The sequence below is a fragment of the Balearica regulorum genome, chromosome 2 (genome assembly GCF_011004875.1).
Source record: "Balearica regulorum gibbericeps isolate bBalReg1 chromosome 2, bBalReg1.pri, whole genome shotgun sequence".
Classification (NCBI taxonomy): domain Eukaryota; kingdom Metazoa; phylum Chordata; class Aves; order Gruiformes; family Gruidae; genus Balearica; species Balearica regulorum.
This window is the reverse complement of record NC_046185.1, coordinates 67,354,475-67,374,048: the sequence shown is the minus strand read 5'-3', so window position 1 is coordinate 67,374,048 and position 19,574 is coordinate 67,354,475. Positions and strand designations below refer to the sequence as shown.

At 42.3% G+C, this 19,574-nt stretch overlaps 1 protein-coding gene across 1 annotated transcript in view; it reads right to left on the bottom strand.

Moving 5' to 3' along the window:
• Positions 1-6,281: 6,281 nt before the first annotated feature.
• The window catches only part of LOC142600671 (uncharacterized), a 35,170-nt gene continuing 21,877 nt past the window's right edge, over positions 6,282-19,574 (bottom strand). The window contains exons 10-16 of the mRNA XM_075747035.1: positions 15,041-15,062; positions 14,386-14,410; positions 13,447-13,485; positions 11,953-12,054; positions 10,707-10,812; positions 9,393-10,274; positions 6,282-8,643 (exon numbers count right to left, since the gene is read on the bottom strand). Coding sequence (XP_075603150.1) covers positions 8,588-8,643; positions 9,393-10,274; positions 10,707-10,812; positions 11,953-12,054; positions 13,447-13,485; positions 14,386-14,410; positions 15,041-15,062 — 1,232 coding nt within the window. The 3' untranslated portion in view covers positions 6,282-8,587. The remainder of the gene's footprint in view (positions 8,644-9,392; positions 10,275-10,706; positions 10,813-11,952; positions 12,055-13,446; positions 13,486-14,385; positions 14,411-15,040; positions 15,063-19,574) is intronic.

Sequence of the window (19,574 nt, the reverse complement as noted above, 5' to 3'; positions counted from 1 at the left end):
CATGCATCCACCCAAAGGAAGTGCAGTCATTCTGGGAAGCATTCTGAGGACCAATAGGTCCAAGGTACCAAAGTAAAAAACCTGGAGCCTGACAAATTTCCCAGGTTGTCTCCTGTGAAGGATGTCTCCTTTTCCAGCCAATCTTGTTACGCTTCCCTGTCTTTGGTGTAAACCAGCTAGCTCTAGCACTTTCTAAAGGAGCCTTATTGCTGCAGAAGATCCCCCAAATGGCTCTGGACCAGAATGATTCCTGTCACAGTGGGAAACAGGTGCTGCTGAAGGTGTGAAAGTAGGTACGGCACTGACCAAAAAAATTGGCTGGAAAGTAGGGCGTTTACCCACCAAAGCACATTCTAGTCTGGGTTTTTATCAATGCCTTTTTAAGGAAACGTGGAATTGGTTCAAAGGGCTCTGGTGCAGCCTCAAAACTCCTCTTGCCTCAGTGCCGAAGCATGTGGTGTAGCTGTGTTAGTGCTGATGGATGGCAAGCATTTGAGGTGATGCTGCTCTAATGCCTATCATCTTGTAAAGGATGTTTCCTGAAGAAGGACCAGAGTCTAGAGAAACAGGAATAGGCAGAGGACTTACTTATTCTGCTCCAGTTCTATACTGCACGGGAGCAAGATAAGGCAAAGAAATTTCTTGGGAGTAACAAGTAGACAGAAGTTGATTCAAGGAAATTGGCCAATGCAGGAAATCAGAAGCAACGTAAAGTCTTGGCTTATGCAAGTTTGTAGAAGAAGTAACTGGCAGAATGGCGGAACTTCCAAGGCACATTTAACCTTTTTTTCCCATGAGGTCGTCTTACCTAGTGCCTTTGTGGATGCTGCTGGTCAGAAGCCTGGATTTATGCTTTCCTTTTCCTAGCATCGTTTGAATCCCTCTTTAAAGGTGGTAGGGCTGAACTGAGAATGAGTAAGCAAGCCAGAATCTGAAGTCGCCATCTCTCGTAAGTCATGTTTGTAGGATGAGCCACCAACTAGAGAGAAAGTAAAACAGGCAGATAGAGCCTCAGGGTGGATTCTGTAAAAGAAAAAGGCCAAGTTGCAAGTACCTGGCCCTAGGGAGGAAGGGAAGGTGTCACAGAAGCCCTCCAAATAAGGTAATGATGCTTACTACTCACAATTCTACACAGCCCTGGAAAAAAGGAAAAACATTCTTCACGCTTGTAAACAATCCCTTTGCAGAGTTGCATCCTGAAGATGCTGCTGTCCATTTCTTTTTCCCTTCGTTTGAAAACTAGGAAATTGGTGGATACCTTGGGAGTAGTGATGAATGAAAAGCTCGACATGAGCTGGCAGTGTGCGCTCACAGCCCAGAAAGCCAACTGTGTCCTGGGTTGCATCAAAAGAGGTGTGACCAGCAGGTCGAGGGAGGTGATCCTGCCCCTCTACTCCGCTCTCCAGGTGAGACCCCACCTGGAGTACTGCGTCCAGCTCTGGGGGCCCCAGTACAGGAGAGACATTGAGCTGTTGGAGCGAGTCCAGAGGAGGGCCACGAAGCTGATGGGAGGGCTGGAGCACGTCTCCTATGAGGACAGGCTAAGAGAGTTGGGGTTGTTCAGCCTGGAGAAGAGAAGGTTCCGGGGAGATCTAATTGCAGCTTACCAGTACCTGAAGGGGCCTACAGGAAAGCTGGAGAGGGACTGTTTATCAGGGAGTGTAGTGACAGGACAAGGGGTAATGGGTTTAAGCTGAAGGAGGGTCGATTTAGATTAGATGTTAGAAAGAAATTCTTTACTGTTAGAATGGTGAGACACTGGAACAGGTTGCCCAGAGAAGCTGTGGGATGCCCCATCCCTGGAAGTGTTCAAGGCCAGGTTAGATGGAGCTTTGGGCAATGTGGTCTAGTGGAGGGTGTCCCTGCCCACGGCAGGAGAGTTGGACCTAGATGATCTTTGAGGTCCCTTCCAACCCAGCCATTCTATGATTCTATGATTCTATGATATGCTTGACTTCAGCACTCTGGAAGTCCTAACATGAAGAGAAACTTGGGCTCTGTATGTGGATTTATACTTTCCTCTAAGGAAAATTATGGAAGTTGCTTAGGGTCTTTTTTGTTTGTTTTACTTTATTTTAAAATTATTTGGGGGGACTGGGAAATCAAAGTGAACTCTAAACGCTAGGTTAACCTCACCACCTTCTCTTTCCCTTATTCTTCTTGTGGTTTCAGTGTCAGACAGATGTTTAAGGAGCAGCTGAGTCTTGTTCCATCAGAGCTCCACAGGCAACTGTGTTCTTAGCAGTGGAACAGTCTGCCAGGTTGTCAACTAATACACTTAGGGATGTGCTGTCCTTCTGCGAGCCATTTTCTTGTCACTTATTTCAAAAGCTTTACAATGAGTTTATAAATGAGGGGTTTTAAATAAAAAAATCTCCCAAGGATAATGGAAAATATTATCATGAAGTTCAACAAGGTCAAGTGCAAGGTCCTGCATGTGGGTCTGGGCAATCCCAAGCACAACTATAGGCTGGGCGGAGAATGGATTGAAAGCAGCCCCGAGGAGAAGGACTTGGGGGTGTTGATTGATGAGAAGCTCGACATGAGCTGGCAGTGTGTGCTTGCAGCCCAGAAAGCCAACCGTGTCCTGGGCTGCATCAAAAGAGGTGTGACCAGCAGGTCGAGGGAGGTGATCCTGCCCCTCTACTCTGCTCTCCAGGTAAGACCCCACCTGGAGTAGTGTGTCCAGCTCTGGGGGCCCCAGTACAGGAGAGACATGGAGCTGTTGGAGAGAGTCCAGAGGAGGGCCACGAAGCTGATCAGAGGGCTGGAGCACCTCTCCTATGAGGACAGGCTGAGAGAGTTGGGGTTATTCAGCCTGGGGAAGAGAATGGTACGGAGAAGAGATGGTTCCAGGGTGACCCCCCACTGTGGCCTTTCAGTACTTAAAGGGGCGTATAAGAAAGATCATAGAATCACAGAATTGTTTGGGTTGGAAGGGACCTTACAGACCATCTAGTTCCAAATCCCCTGCCATGGGCGTGGACACCCTTCACTAGACCAGGTTGCTCAAAGCCCACTTACTGCACTGTGCTGGGCCCTGGCCAGTAGCTACCAAACACTGCTCAATAGTAGGCAGTGCCATCAAGGGCAAGAGGGGAAAAAAGACCAACAAGCACTGTGGCTACTCAAAACCCAGGAACAGGCACTGCAGCTGAACTAAAACAACCCGTGTCAGTATCACTCACCTCTATACAGAAGAAGAAATACACAAAAAAATCAGTTCACTCAGTAAGGGATGGTGATGAACCAGGACCATCACAAGAATAGGAGGAAGAGGCAGAACCACAGGTAATCACCTGATCCCTGTCCCTGAGTGAGCTGCGAGATATGAGAAAATGTTTCAACTGCCTTCCAGGGGAGCACATTGTTACGTGCCTCCTCCAATACTGGGATAACGGGGCCAGTAGCCTGGAATTAGAGGGTGGGGAGGCCAAGCAGCTAGGATCCCTGTCTAGGGAAGGGGGCATTGGCAAAGAGATTGGGAAGAAGGCGCAGGCCCTCAGCCCCTGGAGGCAACTGCTGTCAAGTGTGAGGGACAGGTAGCCCTTCAGTGAAGATGTTGTATGTCAGCCAAGGCAAGTGGACAGCCATGGAGAGAGGTATCCAGTACTTGAGGGAATTGGCTGTGCAGGAGATGGTCTGTTGTGACCCAGACAACACGCAGCTACCCACAGATCCAGATGAAGTCCAATGCATCCGACCCACATGGCAGAGGTTCGTAGGGAGCACACCATCATTGTATGCCATCTCATTGCAGTAATGGACTGGAAAGGCGAAGAGGGACTGACAGTGGATGAAGTGGCTGGCCACCTCTGGAAATACAAAGAAAATCTCTCTTCCTCCCTACAGACCTATGTCTTGGCTGTGGAAAAACTGCCCGAAAAGTCCCAAAAACCTGTTCAAGAAAAACTGTCCCAGAAGGTCCAGCAACTCGAAGAGGACATGTCCTATTCCCCACCTGTATGGAGCAGTACCTCAGCTATTAGGAGTAAGTGTTCCTCTGCTCAAGAAAGAAAAGATATAGAGGGTAACACACCACAAGGCACTCTGTGGTTTTACCTGTATGACCACGGAGAGGACATGAGGAAGTGGGACGGAAAACCTACCTCAACCCTAGAGGCATGAGTATGCGAGCTGCAAGGAAAAACAATCACAAAAGGGGGTTCTTCCAGGACAAATGCCACTCCAGTTTCCAGCAGGCAGTTTCCCAGAGTAGAAGGACTGATCGTACTTATGAATCTTTTGAAAGGACTTCTAAGTCATTTTTACAAGGCGTGAGGAACAAATATGATGACCAGGACTAGAGCGGCTCTGCCTCCAGCCAGTGGAGGAAAGGGACAACTGGGTTTATTGGATTCTGCGGATCTGACGGCCTGGCATGTCAGACCCCCAGGAGTATAAAGCTCTGGTGGACACCGGTGCACAGTGTACCCTAATGCCATCAAGCCACGAAGGGGCAGAACCCATTTGTATTTCTGGAGTGACAGGGGGATCCCAACAGCTGACTGTACTGGAGGCTGAAGAGAGTGTAATTAGGAATTGCTTTCACTTGGAGGGGTGTACAGTACCCCTGGAATCAACTGCCCCAGGGGTGGAAACACAGCCCCACCATTTGCCATGGGCTGATCCAGCTGCACTGGAAAAGGGTGAAGCTCCAAACACATGCAATACATTGATGACATCATTGTATGGGGGCAATACAGCAGCAGAAGTCTCTGAGAAAGGGAAGGAAATAGTTCAAATACTTCTAAAAACTTGTTTTGCCATAAAACAAAGTAAGGCCAAGGGACCTGCACAGGAGATCCAGTTTTTAGGAATAAAATGGCAAGACGAGTGTTGTCAGATCCCTATGGATGCGATCAACAAAATAGCAGCCATGTCTCCAACCAACTAGCAAAAAGGAGACACAGGCTTTTTAGGCGTTGTGGGTTTCTGGCAAATGCACATTCCAAATTACAGTCTGACTGTAAGCCTTCTCTATCAGGTGACCCAGAAGAACAATTTCAAATGGGACCATAAGCACTGACAAGCCTTTGAACAAATGAAACAGGAAATAGTTCATGCAGTAACCCTTGGGCCAGTCTGGGCAGGACCAGATGTAAGAAATGTGCTCTACACAGCAGCCAGGGAGAACAGCCCTACCTGGAGTCTCTGGCAGAAAGCACCAGGGGAGACTCGAGGCTGACCCCTGGGGTTTTGGAGTCAGGGATACAAAGGATCCGAGGCCCGCTACACTCCGACTGGAGAAGAGACATTGGCAGCATATGAAGGGGTTCAAGCTGCTTCAGAAGTGATTGGTACTGAAGCACAGCTCCTCCTGGCACCCCGACTGCCAGTGCTGGGCTGGATGTTCAAAGAGAGGGTCCCCTCTACACATCATGCAACCGATGCTACGTGGAGTAAGTGGGTCACACTGATCGCACAGCAGGCTTGAATAGGAAACCCCAATCACCCATGAATTCTGGAAGCGGTCACAGACTGGCCAGAAGCCAAAGATTTCGGAATGTTGCAGAGGAGGACGTGATGTGCTGAAGAAGCCCCGCCATATAATAAACCACCAGAAAATGAGAAGCCATATGTCCTCTTCACTGATGGGTCCTGTCGCATCATGGGAAAACACCAACAGTGGAAGGCTGCTGTATGGAGTCCTACATGACAAGTCGCAGAAGCTGCTGAAGAAGGTGAATCAAGCCAGTCTACAGAGGTGAAAGCCATCCAGCTGGCTTTAGACATTGCTGAATGAGAAATGCTCTACCTCTCTACTGACTCATGGATGGTGGCCAATGCCCTGTGGGGGTGGTTACAGCAGTGGAAGCAGAGCAACTGGCAGCGCAGAGGCAAACCCATCTGGGCTGCCCCATTGTGGCAAGATATTGCTGCCCGGCTAGAGAAGCTGGTTGTAAAAGCACATCATGTAGATGCCCACGTACCCAAGAGCTGGGCCACTGAGGAACATCAAAACAACCAGCAGGTGGATCCAGGCTGCTAAGATTGAAGTGGCTCAGGTAGATCTGGACTGGCAACGTAAGGGTGAATTATTCATAGACTTCCACACGAGGTGCACAAGAAACTGGGAAGGATCACAGCCAGGACAGCTGACCCAAACTGGCCAAAGAGATATTCCAGACCATATGACATCATGCTCCGTATATAAGCTAGGGGGAGCTGGCCAGGGAGCGTTGCAGCTCAGGAACGAGCTGGGCATTGGTCAGTGGGTGGTGAGCAATGGTATTGTGCATCACTTGCTTTGTATATCATCATCATTATTATTATTTTCCTTTTCTGTCCTATTAAACTGTTTTTATCTCAACCCATGAGTTTCTTTTTTTCAATTCTCTCCCCCATCCCACTGCGGAGGCGTAAGTGAACGGCTGCGTGGTTGTTTTAGCTGCCTGCCGAGTTAAACTACAACACAGACTGAAACTCTTCATTTCCAAAGCTAGGAGGATCTTTGGAAAGACGAAAGATAAAAAGAAAATTAAGGAGAAAGCAGAGATGCAGCTAAAACTGGCTCAGCCAAGTGATTGAAAGAAACTGAGGACAATACACTGCTGGTAATAACTGCACATACGACACAAGGCAGCCTTGGAGTGCATATTACAAGATATCATCAGCTTAAAAAAAATTCCCTACATGATAGTGCACCTCAAGCTCTTCACTGATCTTCAAGAACTTCAATGATTTTGGTAAGAACTGAAAATTGAAACAGAGTAGCAAAGGACATTTACAAGACTCCAAATGCTATCAACAGCTCAAGAAACCTTTAGTAAAAAAGTAAGGGAATACGTAGGCAGAAAGAGCATCTAATTTGGGCAAAGCTCATCCAGCTGCTGTATGCCACTGGAGTATACAGTCATGGCAGTAAAATCCCAAAGGAAGCGAGAAATAGGAAAAAAGAGCTCTCTACAACAACCTCAGATGAAAAGGTCTTAACTTGAATTGACAGAGTTGTAGCAGTAACATTTTCTAGTAATATTTTTCTACCATTTCAGATTTTTAGTTGCACTACACTTTCTGTGGGGAAAAAAACTACAGTAGTAACATTCATAGAAATAATTTCTGATCATTTTTAAAGGTAAGGAACAACTGACCAGTCCACGGAGTTTTAAATCAAAACTCTGGCAAACACCTGTGGTAGAAAATAATGTTTGTCCCCTTTAAGCAAGAAGGTCTCCTATGTAATTCAATGGATAGAAGTGTATGGCACAACTACTGAGTCTATGCCATTATAAACTACTTAAAGCCTTCAATAAGTATGAGAAGGAGAAAAGAAAACAGTGAACAGGAATGAAAAAAAGCAGATCTTTTCTGATGCACAGGCAAAACAATTATAGAAGAAGAATTTTAGGGAATCGAGTTTATATGCGCTATCATCAATTGCTTTGTACCTTTGTGTTAAAATTTACATGACAAGATCCAAAAAGTTATTTTAGTGAATGCAAAAAGACTAACTCATGAAGACTAACCCTGGTTTAGCACAAGTATTTAATGCACAGACATAAAGAAATATTTCAGGTATGGTTGAGAAGAAAAAATTATAGTCCACAACACAGCAGTGAAAAGGAAAATGGACACCAGGGAGTAAACTGTCTCACTTTACTCCTTTAGCCCCATATAAGCTGGATCTGATTATATGAAGTAGACATCTGAAGCCAGGCATTCATGAACATATGGCTCAGAAGTGTGGCAAAAATACATAAGTATGGACCACCAACAAACATCAGGAATTGGTAAGTATTTCTCAGTATGTCATATGGATTATTTTTTTCCTAATATTTTTTCTAACTGCCGTGTAAGTTCTACTATTTCTTAGTATGCTTTTGCCAGTAGAAAGAATCAAGATTTTTTTATTTTAGTATGGATCAATCCATCAAATGAGATTTTAAGTCCATTTGTAACCATTTCATTCTGAACATGATAAAAAACCCTGCATATATTTCACGTCTCTTTTTACTCTGCAAAAATGAAAGTAATATGTCCCATTACATACCAGTCCCCTAGAATAGATTACATTTTCCTCATACAGCATCACGCTAAGACGGAGAATACCTTTGTTGTGACATTATCGTTTCTTTGTCCAGACAGAAATGTAGTGTATCAATTTCTAAAAATATGCTAATTATAATGTCTTGAATTAACTGAACTGGCCTTACATTTGTGTGAAGAAAAGTAAACCTCTATTGTTCATGCAACGGACCTGTATTTTCAGTGAATATTCTTCCTAAGTAGATAACATAAAAGTAAACCTTTCCTTCTTCTGAGCTGGGAAGGGTGTTGAAAGGGTTATTAGCTTTTTGCTGATGGAATAACATTAACATATTTTCAAAAAATAACAAAAGATTTTTTCTGTAATATACTAAGATATAACAAATACATTAAAAAAGCCTAAACAAAATAGTATGTTCACCTCCATTATGTGCAAGTTTGTGTTCCAGATATATTTCACATGTTAAAAAATTAAACCCTACCTCCCTTTCCCCTTCCAAAACCAAACACAGAATTAAACGCAGTCTCTTTCCTGAAAGCTAAGAGATGGAGATTCTTCAATCTGTTCATCTGTTTCCAGTCCAGCTGTTGTTGCTCCTTAATCTTCTCCTCTAGTTTCTACTAGCACGTTGACTAATGTCTGAATATTTAGTTCTAGAAAGGGGAGATAAAAATGTTTAAAGTTACTTTTATTTCATGTTATTTCACATAATACAGCAGACAGAATGTTAAAATGATAGTTTTACTATTAACTTGCTACCTAGTTAATTAATAATTCTTGTACCATAAGCATAGTTTGCATTTGTCCAAACTCAGGCCCAATGACAGCCATACAGTAGCATACACCCACCTCCCTTTAAATCCCTCTTACCATCTATTTCCAAAAGAGAAACTACTATTTAGTATATCACTATTTTTAACATTTCTACAACAACTGGAAAAAATAATTTGTCATATAACAAACCAGCTCTTTGATAACATTTCTCTTTTGTTATCCCAATGTGTTTGATCCATCTGGAGTATTTTCATCTGTTATAATGCCATCCAAGTTTGGTTCTGCATGCATTCCAGTATTTTTTTCTTTATGCCAATACAAGCCCTCCCCATAGTTGCCACCTCAACAGTACAAACTCCAATCATGATATAAGATGCCAGTTAGCAAGATGACCTTTCAATTCAGGAAATTTTTGTACTATCAAAGTTTCCTCCCACTCACAGCTCCATTTAGCTGTCAAGAGGCAAAGTCTCTGCAGAGAGACAATTAACACCATTCTTCAACTGATACGATGTTGAGCAAAATCTCCCTGAACGGAGCCTACTATCTCTGCAACACGCAGTCTCCTGCTTACGTTAAAGCAACTATGTTGATGAAACTCATTTTACATAAGTAATCACAATCTTACTCTGAAGTGCTGGATAATAGGGAGCCAACTGTTTGAGTATCCTGGTCATTGTAGGTACATCCTTTCCTCGTAGTCTATTCAAAATGTTGGGAGTAAGACCAACAGCATCTTCATCTAACATCTTATCTGAGCTTCTGAATTGCTGGTAATATCTGTATGAACCACTGCCAGAAAATGAGTACTGATGTGAACTCCAATCACTCCTGTAGCCGGACTTCTGATGCCTGAATCCTTGACACCTAGATTCCTGGTTCCACCTAGAATCCTGGCTCCAGGTAGACTCCTCCTGCCACCTAGAGTCCTCCTGCCACCTAGAGCCACCTCTTCCTGAAACAGCAGAAGATGTACAGGTGTTCACAGATTCATCATTCTTGTAAGAGGAATAGCTTTGCAAAGCATAGTTTGTGGAGTATCTTCCAGATGCAGGATATGAGCCAGAAGAATTGGTATAGGGCGATCCTTGATGACTTATACTCCTTGCTTTTGTACATGCTTGTTGATTCCTCCAATTTGTACTTTCCCCACCATATAAGATTCTGTTATCAGGGAGATTACTTCCTTGTGCATCGTTGGACATGTATTCTGCTGAGTACTCGCTCACTGGACTTGCCTCATAGGAAGAGGCCCCACCAGCTGAATTACTGCCAGAAGCAGATCGGGTGAACTGTCTCAGCCATTCACTGATGCCACTGGCAGGACTTCCGGTCTGAAGAGCAAAAGAGTCCCTGAGTGCAGACATCATTGCAAAGTCATTAGATCTTAGTCCATAGGAAGATGATCCATCATCTGTTCGGTAACTGTATGAGTTAGCAGGAACAAAAGAACCATCTGCAGAACACTCTTCATACTGAGACAAAACCCCTTGATTCCAGTTAGAATTTCCTGAATAAATAAATAAAAATTGGCACTAAAAGTTAGCAAAATACTAAGATATCAACTGAAAACACAACTACTTTGAGGTTTTTATGAAGTGTTCTCCTGTTCTTTTCCCATTTCCTGCCTTTATGTCTTACCTGAGTCCAGCATCTTTTAATCCAAAAATCCCCATGTTACATAGGTTAGGAAAGGTTACAGCTTGGATTTCCAATAACCTTTACTGCTGTAGTACTATTCAGTCAGACAGAAGTGTTCTTAGACAGTCAAGGTTGAAATCATTAAGGCTTCAGAAAATGACATCCTGAACTGACTCAGAGGGAAAAGACACACAGTACTCTAGAACAAAGAATCACTATGGATGGCCATAAAAGTAAATTTTGGCAATCTGCGCAGCGTGAAGCGTAGAATTAAACTAGTAGAACAAAATATCTAAATTACCTCTGGATTTTCCATATGGCTTATAGTGTTTTGGGATGCTTTTCCTTCCTGAAAATTCATCTTGAGATATTGACATCAGTGGCCTCAGACTGCTAGTATAATTAACCTAGGGAAAGGAAAAGGTCAGAATGTCCATTTTTAAATCATGAGTGTTCCAAAAAAATAGCAAGTTGCCCATAGAAAGTTAGCAGAGTACAATTTTAGGTGCCAGCAAACTCCGTATGAAGGATGTGTTGTTCTGTTGTTCACAAAAGCCACATTAAACCACAATTTTCAAAAGTATTATTTGGAAGAGGTATGTGTCTGGAGAAGACAATGTCACCTGTTTCAAATTACTTTATTGCCCCATATCCCTCAACACAACCTGGCTAAAATATAAAACTTGTACATATGCAAATCCTGTCTCTAGCTGGGGAATGCAGAATGGAAGGCTCAGCTACTGCCTGAGATTAAGCTACAACAACAATTTTTAACTAGCTCATGAGAACCGTATCATATTCAAATGCATGACATTTTGGAAGTGTAGCTCTCACAAAGGTGGTGGTGGCATGTGCACAAAGAAAGTTACCATAGCTCAGCTGACATGGAATAGATTATTCATGCCTAAGAAATCAGTCCAAAATACCTTTCAGAAAAACACATGCTAAATTTTGTGAACCAGTAGCTGCCAGAGGTGAGTCAATTTTGTACAGATTCTGGTCCTTCTTCAGACCCTTTTTTCTACAGGTATTCCATTTTTATGCAAAGAAGCTATGGAGGTTTGTAAGGGTCAACAGAAAGACAGGAACATCTTGCCTACCTTTGTCTTAACAGTTTAAAGCTCTCAAGTGAGAGCAGAGCTGCAAGTCACCAGAAAGAAAGACTTATCCACATGCCCACAAAAGAAAGCAGTGACACATTTGGGTAGCACTTAAAGCCTGACTAATCTTAGAAGAAAAGCTATCATGCAAGGCATTAACTGCAATGGAAGGATGACAACCAGACATCATGAGGCAAACTGGTGCCCAAAACAGGGGGAGAACACATACAAAAAAAACCCAAAATGGATGGAAGATGATGGAAAACTTAACAGAAATGTGCCATGTAATCAATGTATTTGGTATTTAGAAATTGTAAAAAAAAAAAAATTAAAGTATATTTAACTGGGGTTTTCTGACCCGTGCCTGAAATGTTGCTGTTTAGCAGGGTGTTAATCACTCCTTTCCTCCCAGCGGTAAAAAACTTTGGTCAAGATTAAGTTACTTACTGCTGCTTTCTTTTCACAAAAGGCCTTCAAAGCTTCTGTGAGTTCCTGTGTAATATGAACAACAAGTGTTGCTTCTGAGTCTGAGGTGATGTGAAAAGTCTCCTGTTGAAAACACGGTTAGAATTGGTCATTAGGATGCCAAAGAGTCATATATACAAATGGATCAAAGTTGTACTTTGATTTTGGTGTAATCACATTTATACTATTAGTTGACATACAAGACACATGTAATATACATATACACACACGTATGAAAAATAAAATTGTGAACACAATGATGGCCTGATAAAAGGTAAAACAAAAACATGGATGTCTGTGCCACTCCCATACTGTCAATCATGAACATGTTGCAGATGGAGAAGGGCACAAGACCTAAATTTATGTTGTCTGTGTAGAAAATTGAATAAAAGTAACCTTCAGCACCATCAAATGCCTTTGATTCCCCCATTTTAGTAAGAAAAAGACGAAAGCTTCCATTATAATTTTTCCTATGTGTAACTTTGGGAATAAGAGATACCAAAAGATATTGACATAATTCTATAAAGTGCAGAACAATGATGACTGTCTTTTTAATGTCCAAAGAGACTGATTAGTAAGTATATGAAGTTATAAGTGTTTACAATAAGTTAAAATAATATAGGCAGTCTGCTGTAAGGAATAGCTGTGATTCCTGTAGATAACAATCAATTGTCTACCAAGCATTTTTGGTAGTTTCCTGATTATCCCCAGACTTGCTTTTCCTCTACCTCTTCATAAACTCACAAGTAACCACAGCTTAAAAAAAAGAAAAAAGAAAAAGAAAAACTGAAAGAGAAAAGAAGTCTCTTCAGTTGATAACGAAGCACACATCTCAAAACATTCTACTTGTGATTTCAGTGCATAAACACAATTCAGACTCAAATGAAATTTTGTAATTGCCTTAGGTACAGAACATGACTTTCATGGAGTAAAATGGTGAATATAAACAGTCAGATATTTTCACAACATAAACCCAAAAGACAAACCAAGGCTTACTATGCCACTGCTAACAGGAACTGAACTTCCCTACTCCAACACCAGCAGCTGTGCTCTAGTATCACCCAGTTTCACTTGGCTGTCCGGTTCTGCAGCAGCAGCGCTAGCCATTGCATCACAGGCAGCAAGACCACACTGGCTCCTCTCAGTCTTATCAACAACCCCCATTAGATATGGGGAGTTGACAGCACTTGAGCAACAGCCATGCTGCTAACACTGCTTGTCAGGCTGGCTCCTCAGCAAAGGGAAGAATGATTCAGAGAACAGACAGAGTGCCCACATTTAATCCAGCGAGTTGTTCTGAGCTGACATTATGCTACAGCTGTACTAGCTTTTCAAAGAGCAGAGTCCATTAAAATAAAACTTAGAAATTAAAGCTGTGGTCAAATGAGTTTGGTAATCAGAGGCTCCTTCAAAATATTCATTGCACTGTACTGGTGAAATTGCACAACTCTTATCACAACTATTTTACACACTTACCAAGAACTCTAGAGCTTTCTGTTTCCGAACAGGATCATTCTGTGGGATTGTAGAATGGTACAGAAAAATTAAAAGACTGAATACTACAGTGTTTGTTGCATAATATTGCACAAAACAAGACCTTTTAATCTTTTATCCAACAACAGTCAACACAAAGAAAAGACAGCAGTTTCAGGCCACAGTCAGAAACATATAATGTTAGACCCTCAACAGCAATTAGGTATCAGTTACTACAAATACAACTGCATTACTTCCAAAACCAGGAAGAACAGATTTCACATCTAAGCTACATACCTACAAAAGCTATCTGTCCCAGGCTTTCCTCACACAGGTCCGATCTCATGTTTAAAAAAAGTCAAGTGCCCACCTGCATCTAGTATAGCACCTGACCAGCCTCAGGCCTAAAAGAGCAAGACATCACCACAGAATAGATCAGATTACAATATAGCCTCTGGCACTAAGGTAAAAATGAGGCAGTTCTCAGTGTTTGTGCCCAGTGCTATTCAGGACAGATGCTAGAGAGATAATTTTCAGTTTCACCTTGGAGTTAGAAAAAAGGATTGTAAATCTTTAGATGTGTCTTAAGATTTAAACCAAACCTTCAGAATACCTTTGATCTGAAGAGGGGGCAAAACAGAGAAGTGGAGACTGCAGCACAGGCTGGGAGACCTGGCCTGCAGACATCGGGTCTGAGACTCTCAGTGACTTTGAACAGGAATTATGAGAGCTAAAAGGTGCATCAGCATCCTGATGTACAGTATTCATTTCCCCTCTGCTGTGATGAACACAAAACTCTGGTCATTAGGTCAGCTATTTTGCCTCTGCAATAATATTAATAAAATAGCAAATGAAGCCAAAAAGTTTTTCAGAAAAATGAAAAGCAGGCATAAGGAAACTGCTGCAACATAAGGCACCTGCAGAATTACTACCTCTACATACCTCATGCTTATAATCATCTTCCCACCTTAAAAAGAAATGAAAATATTAAGATGCATTCTAAAGATTACTAAAAAGTTAGGTTTACTTATAGTATCTAGAATCAAAAATATTTCAAATTCCGAATTTATATCACTTACAAATACAGGATATCTTTTTCTATGCCATATTTAAAATACTATTATTTCTTAAAGGTCCTTATTCTGACTGACTCTCAAAGAGATCAGTAGCAATGATGAACTTCTTTACAGATCAGCTAAAGGAGACGACTGAAGTAATGGATTCTTTTTTTCTTCCTAAATGAACAGAGGTGCCTTTTATACAACTTACTCAGGTAATGGTATCCCAAATAAAGTGGTAACAGCTTGAAATTTGAACTGCAATTCTTTTGTGTACATCAGACTGCTATTGAACTGCATAACCAGTGCAATATTTCAAAAGCCATAGCTACTTATAAACTGAACAGCAAATTTTATTTGAGGTTATTTCCTCACAGACAGAAAGGAACAATTTACACAAGAGGAGTAAGTACAGTGGAAAGACAATATAAAATATTTTCCCCATACTTTGTTATAGTAAAGTAGATCTATTTAACATGTAAAGAGATCTCAAAAAAAAATAATCTCTTTCGATTCCCCCGTGGCGGTAGTATTCTCACCTTGCTTTCTTCTTTGATGGGGCTAGAAAATGAAAAAGAATTATTAGCAACTTCACAGGGTTTCCACCATATTGCTACAACAGAAGTATTATACAAACAGAACAGTTAGCGGCCCTGAAGTGGCTCCAGTTTTTGTAAAGGGCAGGATTCAGCAGCCTAAGCATATACAGCCATTTTGGAAACCCCCAGGCATCCTTGATGAAAGGTCTATGGGAGACTTGTGCTCTAGCAGCTTTCCAGGGCACCCTACAGCATCTATTTCAGGCAGCTGAATTCCACACAAGAAGTCAGTGTGGACTGAACTGAGGCAGGCATGCCTCCTCTACGCAAAAAGTGAAAAGTTTTTCAGATTTTTTTTCTGTGAACATACCAGTGTACCTCAAAGCTGCACATATTCTAGGTCAGTTTCCAACATGAAGTTATGGAGACTAGAACGTCTAATCATCCCTCTTGCCAGTACAGCATATAAGCATGAGGAAGGACAGAAAGCTCAGTAAAACAAGGTAGTCTAAGATAGTAGGTATGCTTCAGAGAATCAGCTAATGCATGGTACATCACTTCTTAAGTATCAGCACAGGTGTTCCAGGATAAGAAATAGGACAAGTAATAATTCACAGGACAAATGACATCTTTGCCCCTACAATACGAGGCTGAAAGACTCGTGTTACTGATTTAACCACCTGATGTTGAACATATGCTGATGAGTTGCAACCAGAAGTTGCACTGTAGGTCCCAAAAGTTTTCTGAATGTCAGCACAGAAAAGGACTGCCACCTTTTCACAGAAGATATCCAATGAAGTAAGAAATCATGGAAACTAGGATGTGAGGGACCTCTGCAGGTAGAATATCACAGAATCATAAAAAAGTTTAGGTTGGAAGGGACCTCTGGAGGTAATCTAGTCCAGACTGAGAGGTAAGAGAAAGTACCACAGAGACAGTAAGTGGAAACCCAACAGAAACAAAACAATTAACTGTAAGATGAGGACACTGAAAATTAGAATAATTTTCCTCAAATTATTCAATTTGTGCTGTCTTTCCAGTAAGCCTCCAAAATCCTCCATTTGAAAAGATGGGTGGAGACAAGGAGTGCTACTCAGTGCTCTGTTCAGCAGCGGGCCCACATCTTTTGCAGCTGTCGTAACTGCAGAAGCCTTCCTGTTGCCCGTCATATTCCTTTCATCTCCAGGCAAGCTTTGCCTTCCTAATTTCACTCCAAATACATCTGCAATTCTTATACATTTCTTCTTGGCAGCCTGCCTGTGCTTCGGTTCTCCGTATGCCTCCTCTTAGCATTTAAGATGAGTTAGGAGTTCCCCATTCAAACACACAAGCTACCTTCTATGCCTGCCCATACTCCTGGACAGCACGATGGATCATTTCTGCTCTTTGAGGAGGTTCTCCTTGAAGACTGAGTAGCTCTTTGGGATTTCTTTTCCTTTCAAAGCAGCCTCTCCAGGGACCCTGATTATTAGTTTTCTGAAGAAGCTGAAGTCTTCCCCTGAAGCCCAGAATCATTAGTCTGATGCTTAGATTTCCCCTTCCCCAAAGGGTTTTAACCTGTATTATCTCATGATGATTCCGACTAAGGCTACCATTGACCATCGCATTCCTGACTCCTCTCCTTCTCTGCAAAACACTTCCTCTTGTTGACTGATGCAGCACCTGCATGAAAAACTGACCTCAACTCACTTTTGGATTGTTGGCAACTTGCCATGCTGCTAGAGAGACATGGAGCTGCTGGAGCGAGTCCAGAGGAGGGCCACAAAGCTGATCAGAGGGCTGGAGCACCTCTCCTATGAGGACAAGCTGAGAGAGTTGGGGTTGTTCAGCCTGGAGAAAAGAAGGTTCCGAGGAGATCTAATTGCAGCTTACCAGTACCTGAAGGGGGCCTATAGGAAAGATGGTGAGGGACTGTTTATCAGGGAATGTAGTAACAGGACAAGGGGTAATGGGTTTAAGCTGAAGGAGGGTCGATTTAGATTAGACGTTAGAAAGAAATTCCTTACTGTGAGGGTGGTGAGGTACTGGAACAGGTTGCCCAAAGAGGTTGTGGAGGCCCCCTCCCTGGAAGTGTTCAAGGCCAGCTGGGATGAGGCTTTGGGCAACGTGGTCTAGTGGAGGCTGTCCCTGCCTGTGGCAGGGGGGTTGGAACTAGATGGTCTTTGAGATCCCTTCCAACCCAAACCATTCTATGATATGATTCTATGATTTTCCAGCAAAAGTCAATCCCCCCTAAGAAAACTGGGACTTGCAGTTGGGAGATTTCTTTCCATTATGTAAAGACAGCCTTGCTACAGACTACCTGTTCAAGAGGGACAGACATCTACCACGTTGTTGCTCTTGTTGGCCTTCCCCCTAGTCCTGACCCATAAGATCTCACCAACCACCAGCCATATTCTGGCTCTATACAGAAGAGGTGCTCTTGCATCCAGCACAACTTCTACTGTCATCTTCTATGCTATCTTTCATAAGGAGCCCATATCTATCCATAACAGCACTCCAGTCATACAAACTATTGCATTACATCTCTGCAATTCTGGTGATGTAATAGCTCTGTGACCACACAGTCACTTCCAGTTCCACTATCTAGTCCAACCTCCCGCTTGAAGCAGGACTACTGCCAACATAAAATTCTAGCTTTGTATAGCAAGGTCTTAAAAATCCCCAAGGATGAAGAGTTCAGTACCTACGGATAACTTGTTCCAGTGCTGTACGACCCTCTAGGAAAGAAGTTTTTTTCTGAGTTCAGCCTCTCAAGCTGCCATCTGTGGCTGCCAATCCTTGTTACATTGCTGGCAATTACCAACAACTTTGACTTTGTCATCTTCATAGCAGGCTACAGATGCTTGAAGGGCAGTTGTAAGATCACTCCTTATCCTCCTCTTTCCCATTCTAAACAAGCCTGGTTCCCTCTAACCCTCAAGCCTAGGTACATGGTCTTGTCCCCTGAGAATCTTCACAGAATACTCTACTGGATCCTGTCAAATTTCTCCATCTTTCCCTTGAACTAGAAGGAACAAAACTAGACACAGTATTCCAAGTTTGGTCTTACGAGCATCAAATAGTAGGGGATAAGACTGTTCTTCAGTCTCCTGTCTGTGCTCCTCCTGAAGTACCACAATATGAGATTTGCCTCATGTGAAATGAGAGCATTCTGTTGGCTCATATTCAGTTTGGCATCCACCAAAACCATCAAGTCCTTCTTAGCAAGACAGATCAGTCTGTCACTTCCCATGCTGTACTGACTCGTGGAGCTATCATTTCCCCACTGAAGATACAGACAAGCTTCTCCAGGTATCTGCTATAACTTCAAGGAAGCAATAATTCAATCTGAAAAGCCTGGTCCAAAATAGCAAAGTAAACCTCTGGATTTATTTCCAGTTTGTTGCTGTATTCTGTAGTAGCATTAAGAGTAGTTTTTAGGAAGGAAAAAAAAAATTACATAGGCAGAATTCAGAGACCAGAACTGCATGTTACGGTACCACACTGCATACACATCCTTAAACTTTTTAAGAGTGTCATAAGGCCTTCAAACTCATCAACTCCTTATTTTGAGTAACTGGTTTAGGAATTATGTTAATAAGATAGTATTTTTAATCTGAAGCCCAAGACAAAAATACAGATAATCTCTCTTCTTTAGAGAATATAGAAACATCATAATTTTTCCTTTAAACTCACTCTTGCTGTCAGAAGGGAGCTTTGAAGTTGGAAGTCATTCCCTGCCAATATGATCTAGTCTAAAGACACACTGCTGCTAAACCCAGAAGCATGATTTTCTCCTAAAAAAACACAGCGTTTGTATTTTGAAATTCACTTGATATTGCCCTTACCACCTAAGCAGAGTAAAACTTAATACTGAATGACGCAACGCTTTTGCGGCTAACTTCACTTTTGTCCGTTCTTCCAGTTCTTCATATCCCGTAGGACTGGGCGGGATCACTCTTTTTTTGATGTTCCAGTTTGATATTTGAGCATGTCTTCCGGTTGTACAGAAGTCAGGAAGCACTGATGTCAGTTTACTGTGAACTGAGAATTACTGAGCTAGATTACTGGGTCACATTCCCTCTCCTTCACAAGAGACAAAACTGAGCTCAAAAAGGGTCTCTGCCACTTTTTTTTGCAGAACAATATTAAAAGGTACAATCCACGGAAGCCACCAATGATCAATTGAAAAAAAAGCAGTGCTATGATAGGCACCTACAGCAGGATTCACACTGACAAATTCTGTGGATCTATGTAACCTTCACCCATTTAAATACAACCTACTTTCCCACTGATATTAGTACTAGGGTCAAAAGGTAGCAAGTACATATTTCTTCAGGTTGGCATCATTAAGCATCAATAGTACATCTACAGTAACAAAGGGTATAACTCAAACATACTGTATGAGGGAAGATGCTGGTTTTTATGTTTGAGGGTTTGATTTCCATTGCTTGTTCCAATGGACTTGGTAAAGAACTGCAACTTCCGCTTTTACCAGTGATTCAGCATGTATGTCTTTTAATGACTGAAATGAGGTAGAGAAGGTTTTATC